General features: G+C 36.5%; 3 protein-coding genes across 3 annotated transcripts in view; 2 read left to right on the top strand and 1 right to left on the bottom strand.

The window, feature by feature from the left end:
* The window catches only part of LOC100244978 (ATP-dependent zinc metalloprotease FTSH 12, chloroplastic), a 30,686-nt gene extending 22,164 nt beyond the window's left edge, over nucleotides 1-8,522 (top strand). The window contains exons 11-19 of the mRNA XM_002263142.5: nucleotides 1,692-1,763; nucleotides 2,295-2,414; nucleotides 2,504-2,620; nucleotides 2,714-2,890; nucleotides 3,909-4,028; nucleotides 4,138-4,212; nucleotides 4,659-4,766; nucleotides 7,036-7,116; nucleotides 8,034-8,522. Coding sequence (XP_002263178.1) covers nucleotides 1,692-1,763; nucleotides 2,295-2,414; nucleotides 2,504-2,620; nucleotides 2,714-2,890; nucleotides 3,909-4,028; nucleotides 4,138-4,212; nucleotides 4,659-4,766; nucleotides 7,036-7,116; nucleotides 8,034-8,111 — 948 coding nt within the window. The 3' untranslated portion in view covers nucleotides 8,112-8,522. The remainder of the gene's footprint in view (nucleotides 1-1,691; nucleotides 1,764-2,294; nucleotides 2,415-2,503; nucleotides 2,621-2,713; nucleotides 2,891-3,908; nucleotides 4,029-4,137; nucleotides 4,213-4,658; nucleotides 4,767-7,035; nucleotides 7,117-8,033) is intronic.
* Nucleotides 8,523-9,381: 859 nt separating this feature from the next.
* Nucleotides 9,382-19,106, bottom strand: LOC100248493 (peroxisomal 2,4-dienoyl-CoA reductase [(3E)-enoyl-CoA-producing]). Its single transcript, XM_002262719.5, has 6 exons — nucleotides 19,001-19,106; nucleotides 18,446-18,707; nucleotides 13,213-13,372; nucleotides 11,437-11,606; nucleotides 11,136-11,358; nucleotides 9,382-9,898 (listed from the first exon to the last, which is right to left on the bottom strand). The coding sequence occupies exons 2-6, from the start codon at nucleotides 18,629-18,631 to the stop codon at nucleotides 9,744-9,746; spliced, it is 894 nt and encodes a 297-aa protein (XP_002262755.1). The 5' UTR covers nucleotides 18,632-18,707; nucleotides 19,001-19,106; the 3' UTR covers nucleotides 9,382-9,743.
* A 67-nt stretch (nucleotides 19,107-19,173) lies between these two features.
* LOC100267286 (DEAD-box ATP-dependent RNA helicase 36) lies at nucleotides 19,174-27,130 on the top strand. The gene is made up of 6 exons (XM_002263171.5): nucleotides 19,174-19,767; nucleotides 22,467-22,789; nucleotides 23,087-23,290; nucleotides 23,376-23,457; nucleotides 24,451-24,549; nucleotides 26,621-27,130. The coding sequence occupies exons 1-6, from the start codon at nucleotides 19,174-19,176 to the stop codon at nucleotides 26,786-26,788; spliced, it is 1,470 nt and encodes a 489-aa protein (XP_002263207.2). The 3' UTR covers nucleotides 26,789-27,130.
* Nucleotides 27,131-27,364: the final 234 nt, after the last annotated feature.

A 27,364-nucleotide genomic window follows, 5' to 3' on the forward strand; every position in this document is an offset into this window, starting at 1 on the left:
GATAAGGGATCCCCTTTGTCTTAAACCCTTTGTACCCTGGAAAAATCCTTAAGGAACCTCGTTATGAAAATTGATAATCTTGCTGTTGAAATGCAAGCTCGGATCCACTCAATCCATTTCTAACCAAAGTCGATTTTTCGAATCACCTCCAAAAGAGAAGTCCAATTTACATAATCATAGGCTTTCTCTATGTCTAATTTACACACAACTCCCCCTCTATGACTCCTCAATCTCAAATCAATGGCTTAATTAGCACTAAGGATTGCATCTAAAATTTGTCTCCCTTCCACAAACACATTCTAAGAACCTGACACTACTTCCCCAATCATTTTTTCAACCTATTAGCCAAAGCTTTGACTAAAATTTTGTTTAGACTGCCTAAGAGGCTAATGGGTCTAAACTCCTTTAAATCTTCAGCTCCACCTTTTTTCAGAATCAACATCAGAAAGGTAGAATTTAAACTTTTCTCAAAGTTGCCCCTTTAAAAAAAAAATTCTGAATAAGCCCAATATCTCCTCCTTTACAAACTCCCAACAATGTTGCCAAAAAGCCAAGGAGAAGCCGTCATGACCCAAGGCTTTGTCCTCATTCAGGTCCATTAGAACATCAAAGACCTCCTTCTTTGTGAACACCTCTTCCAGCTCAACATAATTCTTAATGCTCAATGATTTGTGAGACATGCCATTTATATTCAGTCTCTACACTCCCACTGATTTTAACAATAGCAGCTTGAAGTAGTTTACCGTCTTTGTTGAAACCTCTATTTCCTCCATTACCCATTCTCCATTTATTTTGATTCTCCCAATGACATTTCTTCTATGCCTAGCATTAACCATTTTGTGAAAAAAAAATTGTGTTTTTGCCCCCTTCCTTTAGCCATGCCTCCCAAGATTTTTGTCTCCAAGAGGTTTCCTCTAGGCCAGCCCAATAAAACTCTTCTACCGCCAATCTCCCAGCTTCCATGTCTTCTAACGAAAGCTGACCTTCCCTCTCTTTACCATCCCAGTAGCTGATCTGATCCAATGCACAGCCCTTGCAGGCTGCATCTAAAGACTTCTTTATTCCAGGCTTTAAGGTATTCCTTTAACACCTTCAGCTTTGAAGCCAAGGCAAAGCTCTAAGACCTACCAAACTGATAACCTTCCCACCCACCATATCTTTGAACCCATCCACCTTGAGCCACATGTTCTCGAATCTGAAAGGGGTTTTACCCCTTCTTACCTCACCTCCCTCCAGTAAAATGGGGGAATGATCAGATAGGGGCCTTGTTAAAAGAGTTTGCGATGTGTTAGAAAATGATCCTCCCAGTTGCTCTTTAAAAGGAATTGATCGAATTTTGACATTGATTGCCTGTTCAGTCCCCCCCATCCTGTGAAAAAGCCCCTTGTTAAGGGGAGATCAACCAAAGAGAACTCTTTTATGAAGTTGGAAAAACGTCTCATAGAAGAGCTGCATATTCACCAATGCTGCAATTACATTGGCTGCAGTTTAATAATTTTTATCTGATACTGTATTCTCTTTGACATAACCTCGTTCAAATTTGAGGACATTTTTTATCAAATGTTTGATTGAGGTGCTGAATGTTCAGTCCTTTACATTGGTGCTTATTTTTGAGCCTTTAAACATAGGAGGTGAATGTTCCATTTAATGTTGTGCTTATCGTTTATCTTTTCTTTCTTCAACTTCTACAGCTTGTTTTCCGCACTGTTGGTTATTCTGGGGCAGATATTCGAAATCTTGTCAATGAAGGAGCAATAATGTCTGTAAGTTCATTCTTGTATTTTTATCCAAAAAAATGTACTTGTCTTTTTTTCTCATATATATATGTGTGTGTGTGTGTGTGCGTGCACGCGTGTGTGTGTGTGCGCGCACGTGTGTGTGTGTCTAGGTTTTAATGAGCTTCATGATCTGAGAGTTGCTTAACATGCTTAGAACTTGCTGTAAATAAGAGCATGTAGAATTGTACTGCACATGATCTGAGAGTTGAGGTGATCTGCTAGAAAACGAAGAAAACGAGTGATTTCTTTGTCATATATGATTTTGAAGGAATGCTTGTGATGAACTTGAAATTACTCATTAATCTCCAAACAGTAAGTAATTTTATTATTACTTGTAAGAGCTTCATGGCAAACAAAAAAATCCAGTGCTATTGATGTCTCCAAATGAGAGCTTATTATAAGCTCCAAACAACTTGTATATATGTCTCAAAACAAGCTGTTTCTGGCTTATGATGCTGTCTCATGCATTTAAGCCACTTGCACTGTCAATAAATATCATTTTATCATTGATTGCAGGTGAGAAAAGGTCATTCCAAGATATACCAGCAGGATATTGTTGATGTGTTAGATAAACAATTGCTTGAGGGAATGGGCGTGCTCCTTACGGAGGAAGAGCAACAGAAATGCGAAGAAAGTGTATGTTCTTCATCTGTGTTGTTTTTAGTGGTGCTTATGAAATTGACATGTAGTTATATAATCTTATTTTGATCATTGTGTTGATATAGGTGAGTTTTGAAAAGAAAAGACTGCTGGCTGTACATGAAGCTGGTCACATAGTGTTAGCTCACTTGTTTCCTCGATTTGACTGGCATGCATTTTCTCAGCTCCTGCCTGGTGGCAAGGTACCACTTTTGGTCATTGAGATGGAAATTAAATGGCTGCACTAAATTTGGTTGAAGTTGCTTCTAACAGAAGTTCCTTTTCATCTGGAACAGGAAACTGCAATATCTGTTTTTTACCCCAGAGAAGATATGTTAGACCAGGGTTACACGACCTTTGGCTATATGAAAATGCAAATGGTGGTTGCTCATGGTGGCCGATGTGCTGAACGTGTTGTGTTTGGCGATGAGATAACTGATGGAGGAAGGGATGACCTAGAAAAGATTACGAAGGTAATTGTACTTAACATCGACTCTTTATAAGTTCAAACTGATCCTTCAAGGACATGCTTCATTGATTAAAAAAAAATTATATTTAGAAGACACAAGACTATTTGAGGTAGCACTTAAGGAGTTGCATGCTTTGGTGCATGATTATTTGCATTTCTTATGTGTTTGCTTTAAAATGAAAAAATGGGGAAAAAAGCTTCACTCAGGAAAACAAAATTCATCAGGATAAAAAGACAAAGTACAAATAAAAGGAGGAAATTTATAATAGAAGTGAAGACAATTGCATTTTGAACTTGGCTGTCTGTCAGTAGCCTTAAGGCTCCTCAACCTCACCCTTGAGATGAGCTGGAAGCAAGGCTTAGGAAAATTCTTTGGGACATGGAATTCAAATCTAGTAATGCTCATTCCATGAGACTTGTTTTACCTTTATGATTTGCACTTTATTTAGACACATTCTATTTATGATTTTCAAAGCCCTGTTAAGGATCTGTAGTATCATTGTTACTTCAAGAGCAGGTATTAAAGTGACCCAGAGCAACTAACCCATTACATAGTTTTTCTTAATGCCTTTTTCATTACATGTCAGTGTGGTTGATGATGGGAAACGGATTTCCACAATCCTCAAGGACTATATGGGAAGGATTATGTTGGGTCTTTTTCTATTTATAAATCAAGTTTATATTCAAGAGAAAAGGATTTCATATTTGGTATGTGCCCTCAAGTATCACTGAAAATGCAACTTCTCTTTCTATCTAGGTTGATTACAGAAGCAGACTAGGTTTTTTTTCTAATAGGATCACAATGTAAATTAATTATGAATGCACTTTATAATTTGATGTGTTTAGATTTATGTAGAAAATGGATTTTTATGTTCCTAGTAACTTCTGTTGGTGTTTAAAACAAACATTGAATTAACCAAAATGTTCTCTGTGCTCTTCGCAAGATACTGGTATATTGAGTTGTGGATGATCTTATTTGGTTTATATTCCTTTCCAATCCCTCATGCTAGTTGTTTGTTCAGATTGCTAGAGAGATGGTAATCAGCCCAGCAAATTCAAGGTTGGGGCTTACTGCTTTGACAAAACGAGTGGGGTTAATGGATAGACCTGATAGTCCAGATGGCGAGTTAATAAAGTACAGGGTATATTCTACTTTTATTCCATGCCTATCATTTTCCCCAAGTTGCTTAGTAGATTATTTTCTGCATATATCTTTGTTATTAACTCATTACATAACATTCTTCATTTTAGTGGGATGACCCTTTTGTGATTCCTGCCAACATGACACTTGAAGTATCTGAGCTGTTCAGTCGAGAATTAACAAGGGTATGTATAATTTCTTCCATTCATATATGGGTGTGTTCAATATGACACAGACAATCATGGGTCTCAATGCCTGCTGACTTGTTCAATCCTGTGACCTAAAGAAACCTGCAACCATGCGTGATTATGGACATATGCCTAATACCTATATCTATAACATGTGTCAGCATGGAAAAGGAAGGATAAATGCTTTGTCTTTGTACATAAAAGCCAGCAAATTGGGTCATTTTTCCAGGTTTTCATTGAACAAATGAACAGAATGACATCCATTATTTTAGTCTGAATGATCATCTAAATCAAACCATAAAAATTATTCCAGTCGCAACCAATTGTAAGTTGTAACAAAAAAGAAAATGTAAAATGATACATAAGGAGGCTTACATTACAGTCCCTTTGGCATTGCTTTTTCTATTGTAATATGCAAGTAGTGACATTTGGTATTGATGCAGTACATTGAAGAGACAGAAGAAATTGCAATGAGTGGTTTGAAGGTGAACAGGCACATATTGGATATGATTACAAACGAACTGTTGGAAAATTCAAGGATAACTGGATTGGTAAATGAATACGTTTTCTTTTCTCATTCACCCTTCTTGTTTATATAATCAAATTACAACCTTTGATAATTGAATGAACTAGACCTTCACTATAAAAATTTTCTTCTATTTGTTGTCGATATATTTCCACAATTGCTAGATTCCCCTATCAAATTGCTAGATTCCAGTCGCGTGCCCCTTTAAGAACTCGTTTTTTTGCTTGGGAAGCGGTGTGGGGTAAAATTTCTACTGTTGATATGTTAATGAGGAGGGGTTAGTCTATGGTCAATAGATGCGTTCTTTGTAAAGAGAATGAGGAATCGACGGATCATATTCTAATTCATTGCGGTAAGACAAGGGAGCTTTGGACTGTGGTGCTCTCTTCTTTTGGGGTGGTGTGGGTGTTCCCGAATTCAGTGAGAAACTTGCTTCTTGAATGGAAAATTAAGGGCCTAGAAAAGAAGAGGAGTGTAGTTTGGAAAATGGTGCCTATTTGTTTGTTTTGGTGTATTTGGGGAGAGCGGAATAGAAGAATGTTTCAAGAAGAAGAGAAGTCAGATATGAGTTTGAAGAATCTCTTCCTTCGGGCTCTTCTTGAATGGTCTCAACAATTCATGGACGTAGACTTTTTCTCTTTTATGAATTTGTTGGGTGGTTGACTTGTTGGTCTTTTTTGGTTTTTCTAGGTTTTTGTTTTTATCCTTTGTTGCCTTGGATGAGGCCTTCTTTGTATACTGCCGGTGTACTTAGGGAGCGCCCCCTGTTTTGGCGTGTTCTAATATGATTTCTTCTCTTGGTTTATCAAAAAAAAAAATTCACTTCACTGCCTTAATCCATTTTGCCTTTCAGTCTGCTTAATCCTTCTCCAATTGTTTCCATCTTGTTGTTGACCTCAAGTTAATCTTTCCTCAAGTTCAAGATTTATGCTATTGATAAGGGAATCGTCAATATCTTCCATTCCACTAGTTTATTTGTCATGTTATGCAGTGTCTACTGTTGTTTACCAATCAATGAGAACCACATGAATATCAACTTCCTGTGTGTGATAAGTGCTAATTGTCAAACTACACACAGGTGTCTAACACAGACCTCTATAGCAATGAATGAGAAATTCAAAAAATAATAATAAGAAGATAATTTTGACTGAAGCATATCATACAAAAATCAAGGTGTTGACACATTAGTATTTGTGCCTGTTTTTTGTCTCACTTTGTTGAGTATTATCTAGTGTTAGGCACACTTATCTTACAATTGTCTGTTGCATCATCAGTGTGATGTAGGAGTATAGTTGCAAGCATCCCATGGCTATAGGAACTTCCAGGTGTAAATGAAATCCTATTTTAAAGTGTCCTCTTATAAGCACAAAGCAGGAGTAAGGAAAAGCAAGGAACCAAGTTCAGACTAAGAATGAGAAAACATTTAGCATGGAAGGTTCTAGGTTTTAGGGCTTCACAAAATTTGGTTAGATAATTTCTTTTGTCCTAAAATATGGAAGTTGGAGCAGGGAAGCATTTAATATTTTATTTACAGTCATTTTTTCTTGTTAAGTTTAATAACCAGATGCTTATCCTTCATTTCCCCGAACTAGTCTCAAGTGAATTTGGGGTTCTCTTGAAAGTGAGGTTTACTGGTTTTTTAAGTAAGTAGCACAGTAATCTGGCTGGGTAGTCTGGTGTAGAAGATGTATCCTTGCTTAATTTTGGATTACCTGGCTAGAGAGGAATGCTAAAAAATTTTCAGGACAACTGAAGAATGATGGAAAATACTTGAAGGACCTTATTACCACTCTACTCTTTGAATAGGTGTCATCAAAAAGTTCTTACATAGCTCCTTTCAGCATTTAAATGCTGGATAGAGATTCCATTTTTAGCATTCCCCATTTTATTTCTTGTAATTGGAAGTACCTCTCATCCTTTGTTGTATATTCTCTAAATACATACAAGATCATTCTTTCAACAGACAATGTCATGACGATTTTGTCCTTGAACATTGAATGCATGTTGTTGAGTTAAATTTTGGAAACAGAAGATCAGAATGCATATTAGCTTTATATAAGGTTTTATGTTTACTCTTGTGCTACATGGGTCTTAAATCTTCATAAGGCCAGATGATGTATAATCTGTTGAGGCATAAGATTGTTATTTATGCCGATTATTAATAAAGAGTCTATGCAGTTATAATCTGTTCCCGTTTTGATTAATTAGAATTTTTACCTAAAGGAAATTTCATTACTGAAATTTGGATTATATTATGTGCCTTCTAACCATCTTCTTTTGTTTCTATTCTCTAGGAAGTTGATGAGAAAATGAAGGGACTCTCTCCAATAATGTTCGAGGATTTTGTGAAACCATTCCAAATAAACTTAGAAGAGGTACTCTTCTTATCCATTTTTTTATTTTATTAGAAACTATCATCCATTTTTTTGCTGAAAGTATATCTTCATGGATATATGTGAGGTATTTACCTGAAATATTGGCATGCATGTGTAGAGTTCCCACACACGAACCATTGATGATTAAAACACTGAAATCATTTGGTGGGAACAACAGAATCCTAATCTTTATGGTTTCAAGGGCTTCATCATCAAATCCTTTGTTGGTTGCTCTTCCATTGATTTTGTAGATTCGTTTCACTTTGTTAACTTTGTATCATTTCATAGACTTCGGCATTGAGCCTTGCATTCTTTTTCTACAACTGTACTCAATATAAAAAGAAAAGGAAATTAGTAATAGCCTTTCATGGGGGCTGGAGAAGAGTTAAAATCTGCATTACACAGAAGCCATTTTCGAAGGAGAACCATTGGGTTGTGAGAAACTTAGTATGTGCTCATATCACTGCAGGATGCCCATGTTGTTAAGATCCAACTAGGGTACAGGGTAGCACACCTGACTCCTGTATCTGATTCTAAATGTCGATTTCCATTTTCATTTAGGAATGGTACATACTTTGGAATTGTCAGTGTTATGAATAGTATATGCCCATTCTTCACCAATTTCCATTTAGTACCTCTCAACATCAGTGTTTGGACAATCCACATTTTCTTTGAAAGTTATACAGAAACCATCCCTGCCTGATTGGATGACTTATATAGTGTCTCCAAGCCTGTTATTCTTGCTATATTTTCATCAATTCCTGATGTGGAATCAAGTTTTTACTGAAATCAGGATCCTGTATGTTTTCTCACTTTGCATGGTGCTTGTTTCTGTTTCCGAAACCTTCTTCCATGGAGTTTGGCTCTATTGTTGGTAGTGATGGTAATAAACTTCTATTTCCTTGCAATTTCTTCAGGAGGGACCCTTGCCTCACAATGATCGGGTGAGATACCAGCCACTGGACATATATCCTGCTCCACTCCACAGATGTTAAAAGTGTTAACGGAACAACGCAGGGTTCTCAGTTCCTAGCATGTTGTCTTTGATCCTAGTTTGGTTGCCCTCTATCTGAGTGCAAGCTAGACATTGATTTGGGCTCCTGGGAGAAGAAAGAAACCCGGCTGTTGACACCAATGTTCTGGTTCTTAGATGCTGAAGCTATTGAATATTGTCAGCTGACTCTGAGTAGAAGTATGAAATGCAGCAGGATTGTATCTTGAGATGAGGCTTAGGAATCTGCTTTACAACAGTTTTGTTGGCTTATTTATTACTGTTTTGATGTTTCTGTACAATGAAATTGAAGTTATAAGAAGGGTTGATCTGTCTTCGTGTACAGAGAAATCTGTAATGAAAATAATTTTTCCCATTAATGTATTAATGTGCAGAACATATAAAAATTGTGAAATCTCGAGTTCTGTGGAACCCATCCTTGTTGAAGTGATCAATACAGAAGTCCAAAGAGGAAACACCAGGAGTTTTTGAAATTGGTTTTTTAATGTTTTGTAATACAGTTTGTTTGAGACCTTGAAATGTTTTTAATTTTTATTTTTATTTTTTTAATTTTTAAAAATAAATTTTATATGTAATATTTTTATATTTATATAATTATTTTTAAAAATAATATTTAAAAAACACGTAAAAATAATTAAAATATGTCATTTATAAAAAATTTATTTTCTATCTTTAAGAATAAGAGTAGAAAATTATTTATTGATTGTCAATTTTTTTTTTTTTAGAAAATAAAAAATGGGTTTTGAAAACAATTAACAAATAGGGTTTTAGAGTCAATTTGAAAACTGTTTTTAAAAACAAATTTCTAAAGAATAGAAAATAGTTTTTCAACTTCAAAAACAACTTTTTCAATTTTTTAATTGAAAACTGTTTTTTGAAAATATGGTTATTTCCTTTCATGTTGGATTTTTTTTCCCCCTTAAATTTTCAAAGAACAAAACATAAGGTAAATAATTAAAAAATGTTTATATTTTCACTAATTTTAATTATATTTAACCCTTTTTTTTTAAAAAAAAATTCCATTTTAAATCATACGTTAAAAAATCTTTTTTATTTTTTTTATTTTATTTTTCCTTTCTTTGGTATCTTCCTGGAACCTAACAAAACGATAGATTAGCACACCACATCTCTTAGTAACTTCAAATGCTAATGACCCTTTCTTTCTTTTCCATTTGTCTTCTGGTAAGATAGAAAATCTGCATTGGCTTGAAAGGGGCACATCTATGAAATCATTCTTAAGAATATTCACAAAGTTTCTGGTAAAGTAGTGATGCTGAACACCATTGTATATTGAATCCTTACATGTTTAGATTATATAGAACATAATACATCAAGTAATAAGATGTTTAGGCTAGGACAATAGCAAGTCTATTAAAGATCTGAAAATGCATGAATACATTACCGAATTCAGTTATCCGTAAGGTGATCAAACCCCTTTTGAAATCATTGTACATTATTAATTGTAGGACTGGGTAGAAGAGTCTCAGACCCAGAAAAATACCGTCATTAAGCTTGATTATTAACTGAGCTTAATGTGTAGAAGTCTGAATGGTTGAATGATATCGGTTGTAGGTTCATCATTGGATCCAGAAATATCATACCTTGATTGAACATGCTATAGCTTGCTCTTTGGAACCCCAACAGGAACACCTCTGGACCTCTTTTCCACTGCTCTAGAGAGCTGCTTCACTGCCTCTTTTGGTAAATGGCGAGGTCGGCTCAGCCAAAGTCCTCCATCAACTACAAGAGTGGTTCCATTGATGTATTTACCTTCAAAAGTAACAGGCATAGATTAGATTCTAAGTAAAACCAAAAATATACATTTAAGAAGTAATCAGTCATCGATCAATTGCAACTTGTCAAGTCATTTAGAGGTGTTTCTTAAGCATGAATGTGTGGATTCAGTGCTAAGTGGGTGGGGTAACTTTTAATTCCTGAGATGTAAGATTCCTAGAACATGTTTGGATCTTGAGAAAAGGAAGAGAAAATCAATTTTGAAATTTTTTCCCTTTTCCTCCGTCTTATCAAGAGACAATAATACAAGGATTGGTATGAAAAGGCTAAAATGTATACATGATGAGAGGTGAACCAAAAAGAAACAAAAAAATTGCATCCAAAAGTTTGGAACATCTATTGCCTTACCAACTAAAGAAAAAACCAAAACAAACACATCAACGGACAAACCAAAAAGGGGGATACTTGTAGATCCACATGCCGATAGCCTTCCCTAGAGCAATCACCAAATGGATCAACTGATTTATTTATTTATTCATGCTAAGATGTTCCATTGGTTTGGTTAGGTGCCTCTTAGTCCTTTATTTATTTATTTTTTCATTTTTACAAGGATAAAAATCAACTACGTGTTTAATTAATCCTTCAAACAGCCAGTACCAAGGCCCACAAACCTTTATGACCGTGTTTCGTGAAGTGAAAAAAGAATACAGAGCCAACTGCAAGTAGCTAGGAAAGGCTTAGTTGAGTTGTACGAGTACCAAAGGAAACCAGCGAACATTATACAGGGTTATTCTAGAGGGAGCCCAAGAAACCCCAGAGACTAAATGCTCCAAAACAAAAGGGGGATATCTAGGCACTTAGAATTCAGCAGTAGAAGGCTGTGAAAACCCAATATACAAGCGATATGGGCACCATTTTTTAATATTTGACACTTTCAAGTGATGCAACAATTCAACAAAATGTGACAAATTTAAGCTACCAACTTTCGCAAAAACTTAAGCAGCTGTTTACTCAAACTTGAGACCTTCAATTAATCATAGTTCTAGTACCATGTTAAGCCACTAAATTTCCTAAAAACGTGAACTGTTAGGATATGGGCACACAATGTATATCAGGGTAACAGCAAACTACACTTGTTTATTGGTTTAAGCATTAAGAAATTACTACCAAGGTTTTCAACAATGAAGATACATTTGCTCATCAATCTAACAACAATGAGATAAAGTACAAATGCTAATAGTTGATAATTGCATGAACACATAATGTTACCAACCAGCATCAGAAGCCAGGTAGAGAGCAGCCATGGCGATATCCCATTTCTCCCCAAGTTTATACAGAGGCATAATCTCTCTAGCTTTATTGCTGATCTCTTCAGGTGCAAGTTTACTCATGCCAGCAGTATCACCGATGGGGCCTGGTGCAATCCCGTTAACTCTGATATCATAGTCGGTCCCCCATTCCAGTGCCAAGTTTCTAGTTGTGGCATCAACCGCTGCCTGTTGGAGGAGAAATATTTTGAAGGAACTTGATACAAACATCAAAGTAAATTCATAACTAGCATGAATTTGACAAACCTTGGCTGCAGATACATGGATTTGATACCAAGCTGCTGTATAATGCAAAGTAGCACTTATATTCAATATCGATCCACCACTAGAAAAGCTCCTTCCTGGTCCTCCTTTCTTAAGATACTTGAGTGCTTCGTGGCACATAGTAAATGTACCGACAGAATCAATATCCATAACTGCAGGATTTTCATCCCCAAAAAGGTTTTAGAAGATATTAGGACTTTGTATCCTCACATATCAATGACTTAAGGGTTCAAATACATGTAAGTATATATCCCAGTTTAATATGAATGTAGTATTTTTAGACCACACCATCTCCATCCCCAATCTGATTTGTTTGCATTAAATAAAAAGGTTTGGAAGTTTGAGACATCTTTCGAAGTATACAAAATTTGGTAAAAAAAAGAAGGAAAAAATGGAAAAAGAGCTCCACAAAGAAGCAATGCAAGCTTTTCAAATCTCCCCCAACTGCCCCACCCACTCCCACACAACCCCCCTTCTCTTTCCCTCATCTTTAAGATAGCGCCTACGATCTTTGTAAAGGCTTGGCTTCAATCCAACAGAATCTCATCAGGAACCAAGCACAATGCTTTTAAGCATTGAGCTACCAAAAAAAATAACCTCATTTCATGCCAAAAGTTAATGGCATGCTTACTAAGCTTTTCGGGAAATGGAATGAATGAAAATAGAATCATAATGGGAAGAAAAGTGAATAAAAGGAATTAGAATCAGGATCAGAAACTCCATTTAAGTGTTTACAAAACTATTAGGCAAGGGAATGAGAATAAAACTGATTCCTTTGAACTGTTTACTATCAACGAAGGGAACAAAATGAAATATAAAGTTTTACTATAATGCCTTTATAAAAAATTTCCACATTTATCAGTGTGGAGATAAAACTTATTTCTTAAATTAATTGCATTTTTCTTTTATAATGTTGTTTAATTAAATAGAATTTGGTTAAGAAAAACTTTTTATTTATTTATGATATATATATAAATGGATATTTTAGCTTTATAAGTATATCCATTTATTTTAGATTTATGATTGTTAAGCAAAAACATGTTCAATGATAGAGCATAGGAATGAAACTTATTTCTTGAATTTATTATAATTTTTTTGGATAAAAAAAGTATACTCCTATTTATAAAATTGACATTTAATTAATTTACTCTCTCTTTTATTAATAAAAATTATTAATCACATAATAAATAACTATAGTATGTTTTTCAGCAAGATACAAAATGTATTGTGAAATATTCAATATGATTCCACAAGATCTAGTTTTGTTCAAGGAACGGATTCTAACCAATTGAAAGGATCTTCTGATCAATCCAGAGATCATTTCGGATAATGTACTATTATATTGGAGGCATAATAATTATTATAAATTAGAGGCACAAGAGCAAGTTAGGCAATCCATTCCCAAAATTTGATTCCTCAAATTTTGATGTATCCCATTCATAAGAAGGGTGGGAGAATGGGATTCCTTAAACTTGAGGAATGGGTTTCCCCAAATTGTGGTGGGTCCCACATATTTTTCATTTCAAATGCAAGTAAACATAGGAATGGGCAGGAAAGGGAATCACTCTCTTTCTTTTGATTTTAGTGGAATCTATTGAACATGCCATAAAAGTTAAGGCGGAATATACATGAGGCATAATATAGCAGCAAAATTAGCTCAATAGATCTTATTAAATTCAAAATAGTGATGACCATGTCTATGAAAACAAAATCAAATGCAAAACATGCCCACCATATTAATTTAGAAAGAAATTGAACCTGTTCGAAACCCATTTGGGGACAAATCCTCAGATGAGACAAGAAAATTGCCAGCTGCAGCATTCACAAGAATGTCAAGCCTGCCAAAATGCTTGACAGTTGATTCCACAACTCTTTTTGCATCTTCCTGCTTGCGAACATCACCCACAAATCCAACAGCCTGCAAAGTTAACAGCAGAAGGAACACAACTGTGAGAATTATTGTTTCTTTTAAAATCCCAAATCGTATTACTAAATCAACGAAATTGAGACCAATATTTTAAGATGGGTCAACCAAATCTAGTTGAAGAAGTTGAGCATCAGGTCAATCCTCAACAGGTTTATTCAAGCTTTAAATTTAATTATCCAAGAAGCAGGTGCAACCAGAGCAAACCAAACAACCCAACCAATTTGATGGGTTGGTGTAGACCCTCAATTTTGTCCCTTTAACACATGTCTTTAAATTCATTTTTAATGCTCCATAGTAACTCCTTGGTGGCCCATTACTACACGTACAACTTACCTTTTTCTGAGTCACCTCGGAGACTTTGGTTAAGGGATTATCTGACCCTTTATCGTGATCCTTGGCAGTCTTGATTTAGACTTAAGCTTTTCTTGCTTTTTTTTTAGGATAGCTTTTAGGGTAGTCTACTTAGGCCCACTTAGGCACCCTTGACCCATTTAGGCACCCTTGGCCCAACCTTAGGCTCATTTAGGTTCACCTAAGCCCTTTTAGACGCACTTGGCCCATTAAGACTTTTTTTTAGCGTGACTTGTATGACTTGCATGGCCCGCATGGGATTGACTGTTTTATTTCATTTCATTTTATTATGTTTTACTTATTTATTTTTATTTTATTTTAATCTTTGATAGGTTGTAAGACTGCTAAATTTTTTTTTATTTTTTATTCTCTCTATTTTCATTTTTTTTTCTTATTGTTTGGCAAGAGAATGGGGGCTACTATTTAAATCTCACTAAGGTATGTGCACTCAAAAAGGTAAGAAAAATATTTTGTGAGGGAAAAAGGAATTAATGTGGCTGCATACATATGGAAATAAGAGATCCTAAAGGAGCATTCTGATTTTCGAAAAAGGAAAGGAAATAGAAGAAAGGAAAGTGGATTTTCTTTAGCATATTTGGTTTGAGAGGCTGATACGAATATAAGGAGAAAAGGAAAAGAACAAGTGGGGGGGGGGGGGGGGGGGGTGTGCATGAGAGGATCGTCTGAAAGGAGGCATAGAAGAGAGGGACTTGGAATACATATAGAGAGGGAGAAGATTGGTGGACGGAGAAAGGTTTGGGGAGCAGATTTCTCAGTTGGGAAAAGGTGCAACAGCCTGGAACCAAGCAATTGGAGAGGAGAACGTGCAGGTATGTTTCCAGATTTTTGCTATATCACCATTTAGTTTCAATCTTTCCTGACTTCTTAGTTTTCTGAAGATTCATTCTTGTCGTTTGGTGTGGACACAAGGGCCACAATTTGATTAGTTGAGACTGGTTTGCTTGCATGTTTATGCTATTTTAATATTCCTTTTAATGTCTTTGGTTCCATCTGAAAGCAATCTGAATATAAGTTTACCTTTGAATTTAATGCTATGCGTCTTGCCCCCATTTATGTCCCAATCTGGTTTTAAAATACCCACCGACTGTCTTCTTTTCCCTTGTTTTATTTTCTTTTCTTTCTTGGTCTTTTTGCGTGCTTCTGTATCTACGTTTCTTCCCTTTCTTTACCTTGGTATTCTCGAATATGGAGACCATGAGCATTCCGAGAAAGTTGGGAACTTGATAAAGGCTGTGTAAAACGGGTTTTCTTGGAGTTAAACAGATGCAGAGGTTACCATAGTTCTTGAGGGTTCTTAGTTTATGACATTGCTCATTCCACCCGGACGGAAATTCTCACCAATTCCACCCGGATGTCTCACAATCGCAATTCTATCCGGCCAACATCTCACTTTCTCCGGATGTCTCACAGCCGCAATTCTATCTGGCCGACATCCCACTCTCTCCGGATGTCTCACAACCACAATTTTATTCGGCCGATATCTCACTTTCTCCGGATGTCTCACAGCCGCAATGCTATCCGGCCGACATCCCACTCTCTCTGAATGTCTCACAGCCGCAATGCTATCCGGCCGACATCCCACTCTCTTCGGATGTCTCACAGCCGCAATTCTATCCGGCCGATATCTCACTTTCTCCGGATGTTTCACAACCGCAATTCTATCCGGCCGACATCCCATTTTCTCCAGATGTCTCACAACCGCAATTCTATCCGGCCGACATCTCACTCTTTCCGGATATCTCACAACCACAATTCTATCCGACCGACGTTCCACCTTCTCCGGATATTTCACATCCGGCGCCGCCGGATGGGAGAGGAGGACGATTCAACTTCCCCGGGCAGACATGTCCGGATCCTTCGATAACGCTCATCCGGATAGCATCTGTGGCCAACGATTCACACTCCACCCGGATAGCTTGGCTCATCAGATACTCGCAATTCGCCGGATCCATTTCCGCCCGCAATCAAAAAGCAAACTCCGACAATACTGCTGAACCAAGTCTCGGTGGTGGGAAATAACACAAAATGCAGGAAATACAACAATGCAGAAAATTGGAAATTCTGAACCTTCAATTCAGTATTTGACTTTTGTTGAGGAGAATCCAATCGAGCTTATGAATCAAGATGTCTTTTAAGTTGAAGCATTTGACAGTTGAACACTCTTGTAGTGAATTGGTCCCTTCTATCCAGAATTTCCCGGCCTCACTTCATGGCAACCTTGCTATACACACCTTCTCCTCTATTCGCTTCTTTGATTGGGAACTTATTGTTTTAAATTGAATTTTTGAACCATTGTTCAACTAAACATTCTCAACTTTGAAAAATTCATCTTTAGACCTTCTCTAGGCAATAAAATCCAAACTTCAACACCCTTTTGCTGCCATTTTCCTTCTGGCACGCGTTTCACTATTTTATTTGATTTTCAACTGATTTTCTTGATTTTCCCAAGCATGAACAAACTTCATGATTCCAAACAATGGAATTCATTGAATCAATTCGTGCAAAAGTAATATGGACTTTGGTGGGTGGTCTTACATTCTTGATATCTTCACTAATATTGATTTTAAAGATGATTGTTTGGTATTTAATTGATTTTTTATTCTTCTTGATGATATACATGAATTTGTTTCGTATTTATTGTTGAGATGCTCTTGATTCCCATAGAGGAGTACTAGCTTGCTATCCAGGTACACTCTCTTCTCATCTATTTTTTAGAACCCTATGGACTTGTATGCCACTAATGACCATATCCATATTTGACGTGATTCTTGGATGACTTGATATATGCCTGACTTGCTTGAATGAAACAAATGTTGTGTGCTACATTTCTACACTAACTTTTATGTTTTATGATAGCGCTTGAAGAGCGGTTCAGGTACGCACCCTAACTCTCCTTTATTGCAATTTGATTGTGTTTGGCATGCCACTCTTTAAAATCACCTAGCCTATTTAGGTATCTATAATTAACTAATTAATTGTCACACTTCCCTTAACTTTGTCAGTAGAGACCTTTAGAGGGCTTAGAGGGGTGCTACCTTTTAAAGGTACCTTCTCAATAGGTAACCTGATCCCCGGACTTAGACTCGGGTTTTTCAAAGACATGCTTTTTTCCAAAAATTATGGAGTCACATTTTAGGGTTTTTTTTTCTTATTTTATTTTCCCTTTAAAATAAAAATAAAATAAGTGGCGGCTCCAACTTTTTTCCAAAAATTAATTTTTCACAAATAAAAAGAGAGTCTCGCCGATCGAGTGGGGGCGCACGTGAAAAATGCGGGTCCACAGTTGGTCAACTCTAAACCTCCGCTGTCACGTTTCAGATATCATTTAAAAAAAAAAACTACAAATGTCATTCAGTCAACTTAAACTAACCCACTAATAGAACTCAGCTCAACAAACCTGCCTCCCTGGCTAGGTTGTTGATGGATTCTTCTTCTATATAGAATGCAAACTGCATGGTTCAATATTTTATCAGTAGTACCAGGTCTGACTACCTATTAACTAAAAAAACCTTATGACTTGCAAGAAGGCATCCCTAGCAAAAACAAGAAATATCTTACGAAAAGGACCAACAAGCATAATCCACTGTTATATACAATTCATAACTCAAAAGCCACCAATCAAACAAATCTAAATCCACCTGTATTAAACAATACTTATGGAATGTGGCCTAAAAATGGGCTTTAAGATTTGCTTAATCGTATAAAATGGTGTGATTGGTCAAACAACCAACACAAGCAAGGGCAGTAACATTGCTCGTTTACTTAGTCATGTTACATAGGTTTATTCTTGTCAAAGTAGTAGCAAATACCTGCAACAACACCAAGTACGCATATAATCATATAATCACAGAGTGGAGAAACCCCCTAAAAACCAAATAAAGTAATGGAAACATAATCGCCCAAAAAGTGTGTTCATTCCAACTGCAAACCAATTGTCTGAAAGTGGCACCAATGAGCCAAAGCATCTCAGTTCAACTCAAACACGATACTCTTGTTAGTTGATTATGTGCTACAACCTCTAATGTATATGAAAGTCGATGATCCAAATGTCAACCCACTACCAAAAAGTGGCATCCATGGGCTGAGGTATCTAAGAGTCAGCTTAAATTCTAAGATTCTCATGAGCTGGTTTCACATGAAACAGCACAAAACAGAGAAGATATTTTATGGGCAACCAAAAAGAGGAGGAAAATGGAAAAATGTCATGCATCAGAATCAACAAACTAATATATATGATAGGTTGTATAATGAACGGATCCATCTCAAATTTTGCACTCCCGTTGTCTGATTTCACTTGACACTTGAAGCAAACACCATATTAGTTTCCAGTCATATGAACTTGAAACCGAAATAAAAAAAATAAACAGGGAAGAGATTTTCTGGGCGAACAAACAGAGGAGGGAAACTGAAATAAAGAAATAAATAAAATAAGACAACCAGGATTCCATTTTCATTTTGTCGCCTCTTTACGCCATAACCTCTAATGTACACGATTCATGAAGTTTGATGATTCTAATGTCAACCCACTTTACCAAAAGCAGTATCAATGAACAGACCCATCTCAATTCAGCTTGAAACAAGCACCATATTAGTTTCTATTAACAAGAAACGAAATTAAAACATCATAGAAGAAAAAAAAAAGGGGATTTTCTGGTAAACCAAACAGAGGTAGGAAACATGAAAGAAAATGACCGGAATTCCTTGGGAACAGAGGCCTGACACGGCGGAGTCAAGGACTTGCTTGCGGCGACCCATGATGGCGATGGAGGCTCCATGGAGCCCAAATTGGGTGGATATCTCGAACCCAATTCCCGATCCTCCTCCTGTGAGAAGGGCCACTTTCCCTTTCAGTACATCTGCTTTGAACGGTGACTCCATTGAAGCAGCTCGGCACCACCCCTTCTCCCTCTTCCTCTATTTCTTTCTGTTTTGCATACACCCGCCAATGCCGAAACTGTTAAAATTGAAAGCAACAGGTCAAACTTAGGTGGGTCCGACACCACATGTTCCAAAAAAAAAAATCTACCTTTTTCTTTTTCTCATCTTTTTAATTACAAAACCGACCATAATAAGGAAATTAAAATTTATTTTGATTTTGATTTTTTTTCTATATATTAATACGATTCATCTCAATTTTCATGGAATTTCATTTTTATTATAATAGTTTATATAAGATTTATAAGTTTTTTATTTTATATATGAAATAAAAATAAATTATATTTTTATTTTTTTAAATCCTGTTCTCACCTTACCTAGTAGAGAGTTTCTGTGCTACCACTTCTAGGGTTTTCATCTGGTTCACGTATCAACTGCTAGTCTGCTACTCAACTCAACTAGAAAAACACGGCAGAAAACTCGCTTGAAGTTTCCTTTAATCCAAACACCCTTTTTCGGTACCAGGAAGAAGGGAAAAAAAAAAAATGGACGAAGAAACCTTGGTTGATGAAAACTTCCCCCTATTTTCCAAAAGGAAACCCACCCCTAAACCCTCCAAAAACTCCACCACCACCGCTCAAAACCCTAATCCAGAGCAACCGCTCACAAGAACCACCAACCCCACTTCACCATCTTCCACGTTCGCCGACCTCGGCCTCGCTGAATGGGCAGTGCAGGCCTGCAAAGAGCTCGGAATGCGACGGCCGACGCCGGTCCAGCACCACTGCATACCCCGAATCCTCGCCGGTGACGACGTGCTAGGGCTCGCCCAGACTGGGAGCGGCAAAACGGCGGCGTTTGCTCTGCCGATACTCCACCGCCTAGCGGAGGACCCTTTTGGGGTTTTCGCGCTGGTGGTGACGCCCACGCGGGAGCTGGCGTATCAGTTGGCCGAGCAGTTTCGGGCTCTCGGGTCGTGCTTGCATCTGCGGTGTGCGGTGGTGGTGGGTGGGATGGATATGATCAATCAGGCGCAGACTCTGATGCAACGGCCGCATGTGGTTATTGCCACTCCGGGGAGGGTTAAGGTTCTTCTTGAGCAGAATCCTGATATTCCTGCTGTTTTCGCCAGAACTAAGGTAACGCCTTTGGTTTTTTTTTCTCTATCGATTTCATGCTTGACAATTGTAGTTAGGCATGAGAATATGCAGTTTATTCATAATACTTAAGTTAGGTTATTCGGAAGTCGGGTTTTGTGGAGGAAAGTAGTGTGAAAGTTTTCCAAAGAAACCAAGAATGAATTGTAGTGTAGGAAAATTATGCGTATGAAAAAAAATTAGGATTTATCATAAAATCTAAGCTGGATTATTTGGGATTTGAGATTGTTAGGAAAACTTTTGAAAAATTAAGAGTAAGTTTGATGGTAGGGAAAGGGTGTGTTTTGAGAAATAAGGATTAATCACAATGTTTAAGAAAGATGGTTTGGAATTTGGGACTAGTGAAAATATTTTGAAAATTTCTTGAAAATGAATTGAGAATGAATTTGATGGTTGGAAAAGGATGCATGTTAGGAAATAAGGAGTAACTTTGGGGTTTTTGGCCTTTTTTTGAATGATTGAAAATTGTTTGAGAATTGTTAAAATTGGTGGGATATATTTGGCTTCCTTTGTTTTATGAGAAAATTGGATGCATTTGGGAAGTGGAGAGGTGATCCATGGACTTTGATACAATGAGATGAACCCAATCATGGATAGTAAATTCATTTTGCTGACCTGTTGCAGATACCCATCAAAAAAATAAAATTGCTGACCCGATGTTGATGGGGTGAACATGAAAAGTTATGCAATAACATGTTTTGCCAACATAAGAACAATCCGAGGATCTGTTGTTGCGATAAATGAACAATGGAGAAAAAGAAAGCACACATTCCCACTATCGCAAATTCATTTTACACTATCTCCGGCAATGGGACTACATCCAGTTGTGATTTGATGAGAACTTTCCTGAATGTGGAGGAAACAAAAGGATTTGTAGTGATTGAAGAATGAAATCAAAGTGCTCAAGTTTTATGGTATACATCTAGGGCTTCTATCGGAGTTGGAGGCAAGTGAAAACAAAGTGGTGGATGGTTTGTTTAATTCCTTTCTTGACCTTTTATGATGGCAAAAATGACTTCTAGGTGAAGGAATTAGAATTTGTCCCATGAAGAAGAAAAGAAGGGAAAGACCATAGGGATTCCTAGATCATTTGCTTTATTGTCTATTTATTTGTTTGTTTATTTATTTATTTTTAGGATGAGAAACAACTATATAATATATCAAGCGAAGTAAGAATAAGCACAATAGAAGGATGATGAATCCTCCAAAAAAAAAAAACACAAAAATGTATGTATGACCTCCATATTGCTAAGTAAATGTATACAATTATGAGGTGCCACAACCCATATGGGAATATTCAAAAAGAAATTAGTCCTTGCTAGGCCACACCTTTAGATCTACACACCAACATCCAGTCAAGCTGAATCATATTAAGAGGAATACCTTTAAAAGTTGTGGTACAAGAGACCCAAAAGGAAGCTAAGAAATGAATAATATCCCAAAGACCCTTTGAAGTTTTCACCTTGTCCTTGAAAATCCGAACATTTCTTTTTTGCCACACAACCCACATCAAAGCAAGACAAGCAAAGTGCCACAACACCTTGCCTCCGATGATACTTTCCAACCCTTTATATGAGATGTTCATTATATCACATATACTTCTAAGAGGAACCTGATCCAAATGAGCCAATCTGAATGGTTTATGTCATAGCCCCAAAGTCAAAGGACAATGTAGGAAAAGATGATCTATTGTTTTACCTATCTCCATACACAACAAACAAACAACAGGTCTGAGGGCTTTGTAGGGTCTTCTTATTTGTAGCATGTCATTGGTGTTTGCCTTCTTGTTTGCTATTAACCAAGCGAAGGACTTGATCTTAAATGGGGCTTGTGATTTCCAAACAAAATTAGTAAGGAAAAATGGAATTGGATTGGTGTGGTTGGACAAGACTAAAAGGAACAACTTTACTGTCAGTAAACCTAAAGAAGATAAGGACTAAGTTCCCACATTAGGAATAGAAGGGGATAAGTGCAAACAAGAGAGAGAGGACATGAGTATTTCAAGATCCCCTATCTCAAAAGCAGAAAGATTGTGACAGAAATTTATATTCTAAAAGAAAGGACAAGTGGACCCAAGAACTGATGAAATAATACTATTTTTAGATGTGACAATTTTGAATAGACTTGGGAATTGAGAACACAGAGGTTGATCCCCCTACCACAAGTCTTCCTAAAAACGAATTTTTGCCCCATCTCCCACCACCATTCAAGTGTTTCTAGAAAAAACTTGAAAGACGTATGCAATGGCCTTCCAAGGCAACGATGCGACCTCCTAATCATAGTGTTGACATCCCACCTATTAGCATGTGTCTAATATATGCTTAGAATAACCTGATGCTAAAGAGCAAAACTTTCCTTAGGAAACCTCCAAAGCCATTTCCCTAATAGAGCACGTTTCCTTACAAAAATCTTCTCAAACCCTGTCCTCCTTCCCCTTTAGGTTTACACACAAAGGTTTATTTGTTTTTTTATTCTTATTTTACATACTAGAAACTATGTCTCTCTATTTCCAGTCTCTCTATTTCCATAGGTCTCAAGTGTTTTGCTTGCAACAAGCTGCAATTGTACATTATATGGGTCTTCAGTATGTATTATCCCTTAGGTTAGACCTTGGAGATTTTCCCTGTTTAAATTTTCCTGAACTTATGATGGTCTCAATCATTCTTTTTATTTTGTTTCAGTTTCTGGTTTTGGATGAAGCTGATAGAGTTTTGGACGTGGGCTTTGAAGAGGAACTGAGAGTGGTGTTTCAGTGCTTGCCAAAAAATCGGCAGACTTTATTATTTTCTGCGACAATGACAAGTGACCTACAGACACTGCTTGAGCTTTCGTCAAATAAGGCATACTTCTATGAGGCATATGAAGGCTTCAAGACAGTTGAATCTCTTAAACAGCAGTATATTTTTGTCCCCAAAAATGTGAAGGATGTTTATCTTTTGCACATTTTATCCAAAATGGAAGAGATGGGTATTCGCTCTGCAATTATATTTGTTTCCACCTGCAGGTATCTTTCCAAAACTGTTTTTAGACTTGTATATTATTTTTATTTTGCCTTTTTTGTTGTTATCTTCTTCCCCATCCTTTGTCCAAGATGCTGCTGTAGTTGGCATGACAAACCTAAATGCCATAAGAGTTAAATCGATTATAATCTCAATTCATAATTCTATTTTCAAATTAAGCGATTAGAATTGTTCGTGTATGGAGCAGTTATTTCAGTAAAGCTTTTTAGATTATAGATGCCAAAGTTTGCATTGGTTTTCTGGTAGGACATTGACCATTCATCTTTTTTATGTGGAAGCAGGAGTTGTCACCTTCTAAGTTTATTACTGGAAGAGCTTGATCTGGAAGTCGCAGCGCTGCATTCATTCAAATCCCAGTCTTTGAGGCTTGCTGCAGTACATCGATTCAAATCTGGACAGGTTCCAATATTGCTTGCAACTGATGTTGCAAGTCGTGGTTTGGACATTCCTACGGTTGATCTTGTTGTCAATTATGATATTCCAAGGTTTATTTCTAAAAATATCATTGTTTGTTGCATATTTCTGAAAAAAAATTCTTTTGAATAAAATGTAATTGCTAGCTGATTGCAGGTACCCAAGAGACTATGTTCATCGTGTGGGAAGAACCGCGAGAGCAGGTAGAGGAGGCCTGTCTTTGAGCATTGTTACCCAGGTATTTCGCAGAAATAATTTTATTTATGCTTTTGGAAGCACCATTTGGTACCGTGAACATAGTACCTCTCTATGCATTTGATAGATACTTCAATGACTGAATTTGCCAAATCTAACCTTCTCTTGTAGGATAGTTTTTGATCCACCATTGGACTTTTAAAACTCTGGTCTAGCCCATATATAGTATTCTGTTTAGGTAGAAAAGAAAAAGGAAAATGAAAATTTTTTTTTCCAATTTTTTCTTTGATTAGCTCTTTTGATAAACTCAATGCTATGAGAAAAATATATGAAAAAAATAAATAAATACTATAAAATATGCAAAAGAAATTCATATATTTAGATACAAGAACTTTGGTTCACTAAAAGGGAAGAAACAGCAAAATGTAACTTGGGATTTTTATTGTTATAAATGGTTTCCTTTACATATCTGGAATGGGTGAGTGGTTTCTTATATATATATGTATATATATATATATATATATATATATAGATATATATATATATTTAAATGAGGCCTATGGGTACATTGTTATTGATACTTATACCAGCAAGGTCTTATTAATAAGATAAAGTGGAGAATTTGCTTTACATCTTCATGTTTATATATGCCTTAAAGAGAAGTGGATATCGCTATGACTGTATTCTCGTTGTGGCTTCACCGTGGAAAATGCACAAGCCTTTTTTTCAGTCCTCGAACCAGCAAACGAACTTAGCCTGCATGCTTCTTCCATTTTTTGAGGATACTTGGGTTACTTGAAGCTAAACCTGTTGTCGAGCTCAACCACAAGTCCACAACAATGACAAAGTCTATTATGTTAGCTATTTTGGTTAAGCTGCATGAATCCTTGTCTTCCATTCAATTCTAATTAGGAACTGTCCTCAATTAAATTGTGGATCATTTTGTGAGATCTTTAGCTAAGAGGAATCCTGATAAAAATATTGTTTCTGTAACTTTTTCTCACTCATTTATCTAATGGGGCATTGGCTTTTTCAGAATGATGTAGACCTCATTCATGAAATAGAAGCTGTTCTTGGAAAGCAATTGGACAAGTTTGACTGTAAAGAGAAAGAAGTACTTGATAATATCACTAAGGTGAGATCTTTATTAAATTCTTGTTTGGTGATTTTCACTAGTTTTGCTAGGAAAAATTAGGGCGTGTTTATACTTTCTTTGAAAAAATGAAAATAGCGGTTTAATGTTGATCATGGATTGCTCATTTTTCTAATTGATCTTCAGAGCCATTTATTGGCACTTGTGCCATGAGCAAAAATGGTGGTCTGCTGGGTTCCATTGATTTCTTTTGTATAATACTTAAGAGTCTGCATTATAGTGTGTCAACATTTCCCTTACTTGGGTCTGTATTTGCCTAGCTTGTGTCCTTGGCTTCTACCCTTCTAAGGGAACTATCTCCATTAGTTAATTTCTGAATGTGTTCAATCACTCCTTACTGCTAGACAATGAGATATATGTCAGAAGATCATATTTTTTAGTTAACAATTTTCCTGACCTGCATTGTAGTTTGAGAGCAAAAATACATATAGATTATTATAAAAGAAAGGATAATTCTATTTGATTTTCCATATTAACTCTTCTACATTGCTATGTGCTTATAATTTTATTCTAACTAAAGCTTAAGAAAGGGAATTATACCTGTCCCTGCCATATTTTACATTGTTGTACATCTAGCATCTTGGGTGTCGGTATAGACCCCCTACGCTTTGTTCTCAGGATAGAATATCTATGTCAAAATGCTAACTATCTAAATATGTGGATTCTCATAATGTGGATTCTCATAATAATATAATCACATTCTAATTTGGTTAACTTTTTAGCCTATAAGCTGTGGTTATACTGAGTGCTTGGTAATTGTTTCTGCTTGTGTTCCACATCCTGGGTGGTGTTCATGTAAGTGAAGACTTGATTCGCTGTTGAAACCTTTCATGTGGTGCCTTACTCCTCAAGGTAGGGCTGCAAGTCAGTGGGTTGAACTTGATCCAAACTGAACCTTGGGGACCTTAGGTTGGAACACTTCTACTAATCGGTTTGTATTGTGCTTAGTTTCCATGCTTGATAACTCGACCCTAACCTGAGCCTAGACTCTGATTTTTGTAAACATATTTCTCCTCTTATATATGCATGTTTAGTATTCAAGGCAGGCTGTAACATAATTTTGAAATAGGTGCATGGAGTCATCCCCAGTATGAACTCAAATAAAAGAAACCTAATTTGCTAACCTGAACTCCTAGTTTGCCTCTGTTGATCTCTCCGTCTCCTAGTAATTCTTCTTCCAGTGGCTCAGGCAGGTTGGTTTTCTTTGAATACAATCCGTACTCGCTGCCTTAAAGAATGTGTGGTTTTTTGGTATGGGTTTGGGAGGTAGAGGGAAGGGGTGTTCTAACCAGCTTATGAAAGAAAACCTTGAGCATGAAAATACAGTCCCACACCAAACCCCAGGAGCTCCATCTGGAAAATATTAGACAATTATCTGTCTGGAGATAATTCTATGGTTGTGTTTCCCTCAACTCCAATTATGAGAACCCTTGGAATTATGATTTCATGCAATCCCAGGTTGCTACCATATCCATTTGCATTTCAGCAATTTTTTATTCATAAACAGGAATGAAGAGGTCATTCCCTTTTGAGATATTTGATTCCTCCCAAGAAACTTCAATGCCCTGGTACCATACCTTGGAAGGTAGCGTGTAGTGCGCTCTTAGTACTGATAACTTGTGGCTTTAACTTGTTTTGACCAAAATTCCTAATTTGAAGCCAAAAGTCCACTGTGTTACTAAGTTTGTTGTCAGTTGCATGCATCATGTAAGTCTATCTAATTTACTAATTCCTCAATTTGATGCAGCACAAATTCTGAATGATTCCATAACATACATGTTGCCATAGAAAGAAAAGCCTGCATTTTTTTCCCACTCTAATTTGCTGTTGAATTCTGCCAAAAATTTTCTAACTTTTCCAGTTATTTCCTGAATAGTGGAGTACTCTTTAACACTCCATTTTTGAATCATTGAATCCAAAAATTGTCGAATGTGGTTGTGTGATGGTAGCGTCTTGAATGTATAGAGGTTTCTCTCAGTTTAGTTGCTTGTTGAAAGGGGACGAGTGGAGTTCATTCTCCAGTTTGTTTATGTAGTTTCGTTCTAATTTGCAGGTCTACAAAGCCAGACGTGTTGCAACAATGAAGATGATGGATGATGGCTTTGAGGAGAAAGCAAAAGCACGAAAAGCACAAAAACTCAAGACATTGGCAGAGAAAGGATTATTAAAGAAAAAGACCAGAAAGAGAAAAAGAGAAAAGGCAAGCAAAATAGGAGATTAAGATTATTTTTATCCATGGAGTGAGAAGAGGAGCTGCATTTTACTGGCAGTTCACGGGAAATCAGTCCAGTTATGAGGTAAAGAAAAAGACCAGAAAGAGAAATAGAGAAAAGGCAAGCAAAATAGGAGATTAAGATTATTTGTATCCATGGAGTGAGAAGAGGAGCTGCATTTACTGGCAGTTCACGGGAAATCAGTCCAGTTATGAGGTTATAATTAATGTCCTCATCGAGAAGAGGCCAATTTTGGTTGCCTTTTGTAGAATATCATATATGTAAGCTCTGTTTATAACTGGAAAATTTTGATTAATCAATACAGTTTATCAGTCATTAATTTGAATGCATTTCTGATTTGTTTTTTCCCTGCAGAACCCTTTTTCTGTATATAGATTCAGACTTCAGATTAGAAGCAACTTAAATAGTAATTGACATCAAGATCACAGTATACATTCTAACACTCAAACAGAATATGCAGCATTTTAAACAAATAATGCCTTGAATTGAATCATTGAAATCTTCCATAAACTATCTACCCAACTGTTAGACATTCCACAAAACAAATGGGAAGTTTTTCTCTT

Source organism: Vitis vinifera, chromosome 19 (assembly GCF_030704535.1).
Source record: "Vitis vinifera cultivar Pinot Noir 40024 chromosome 19, ASM3070453v1".
NCBI classification, from domain to species: Eukaryota; Viridiplantae; Streptophyta; class Magnoliopsida; order Vitales; family Vitaceae; genus Vitis; species Vitis vinifera.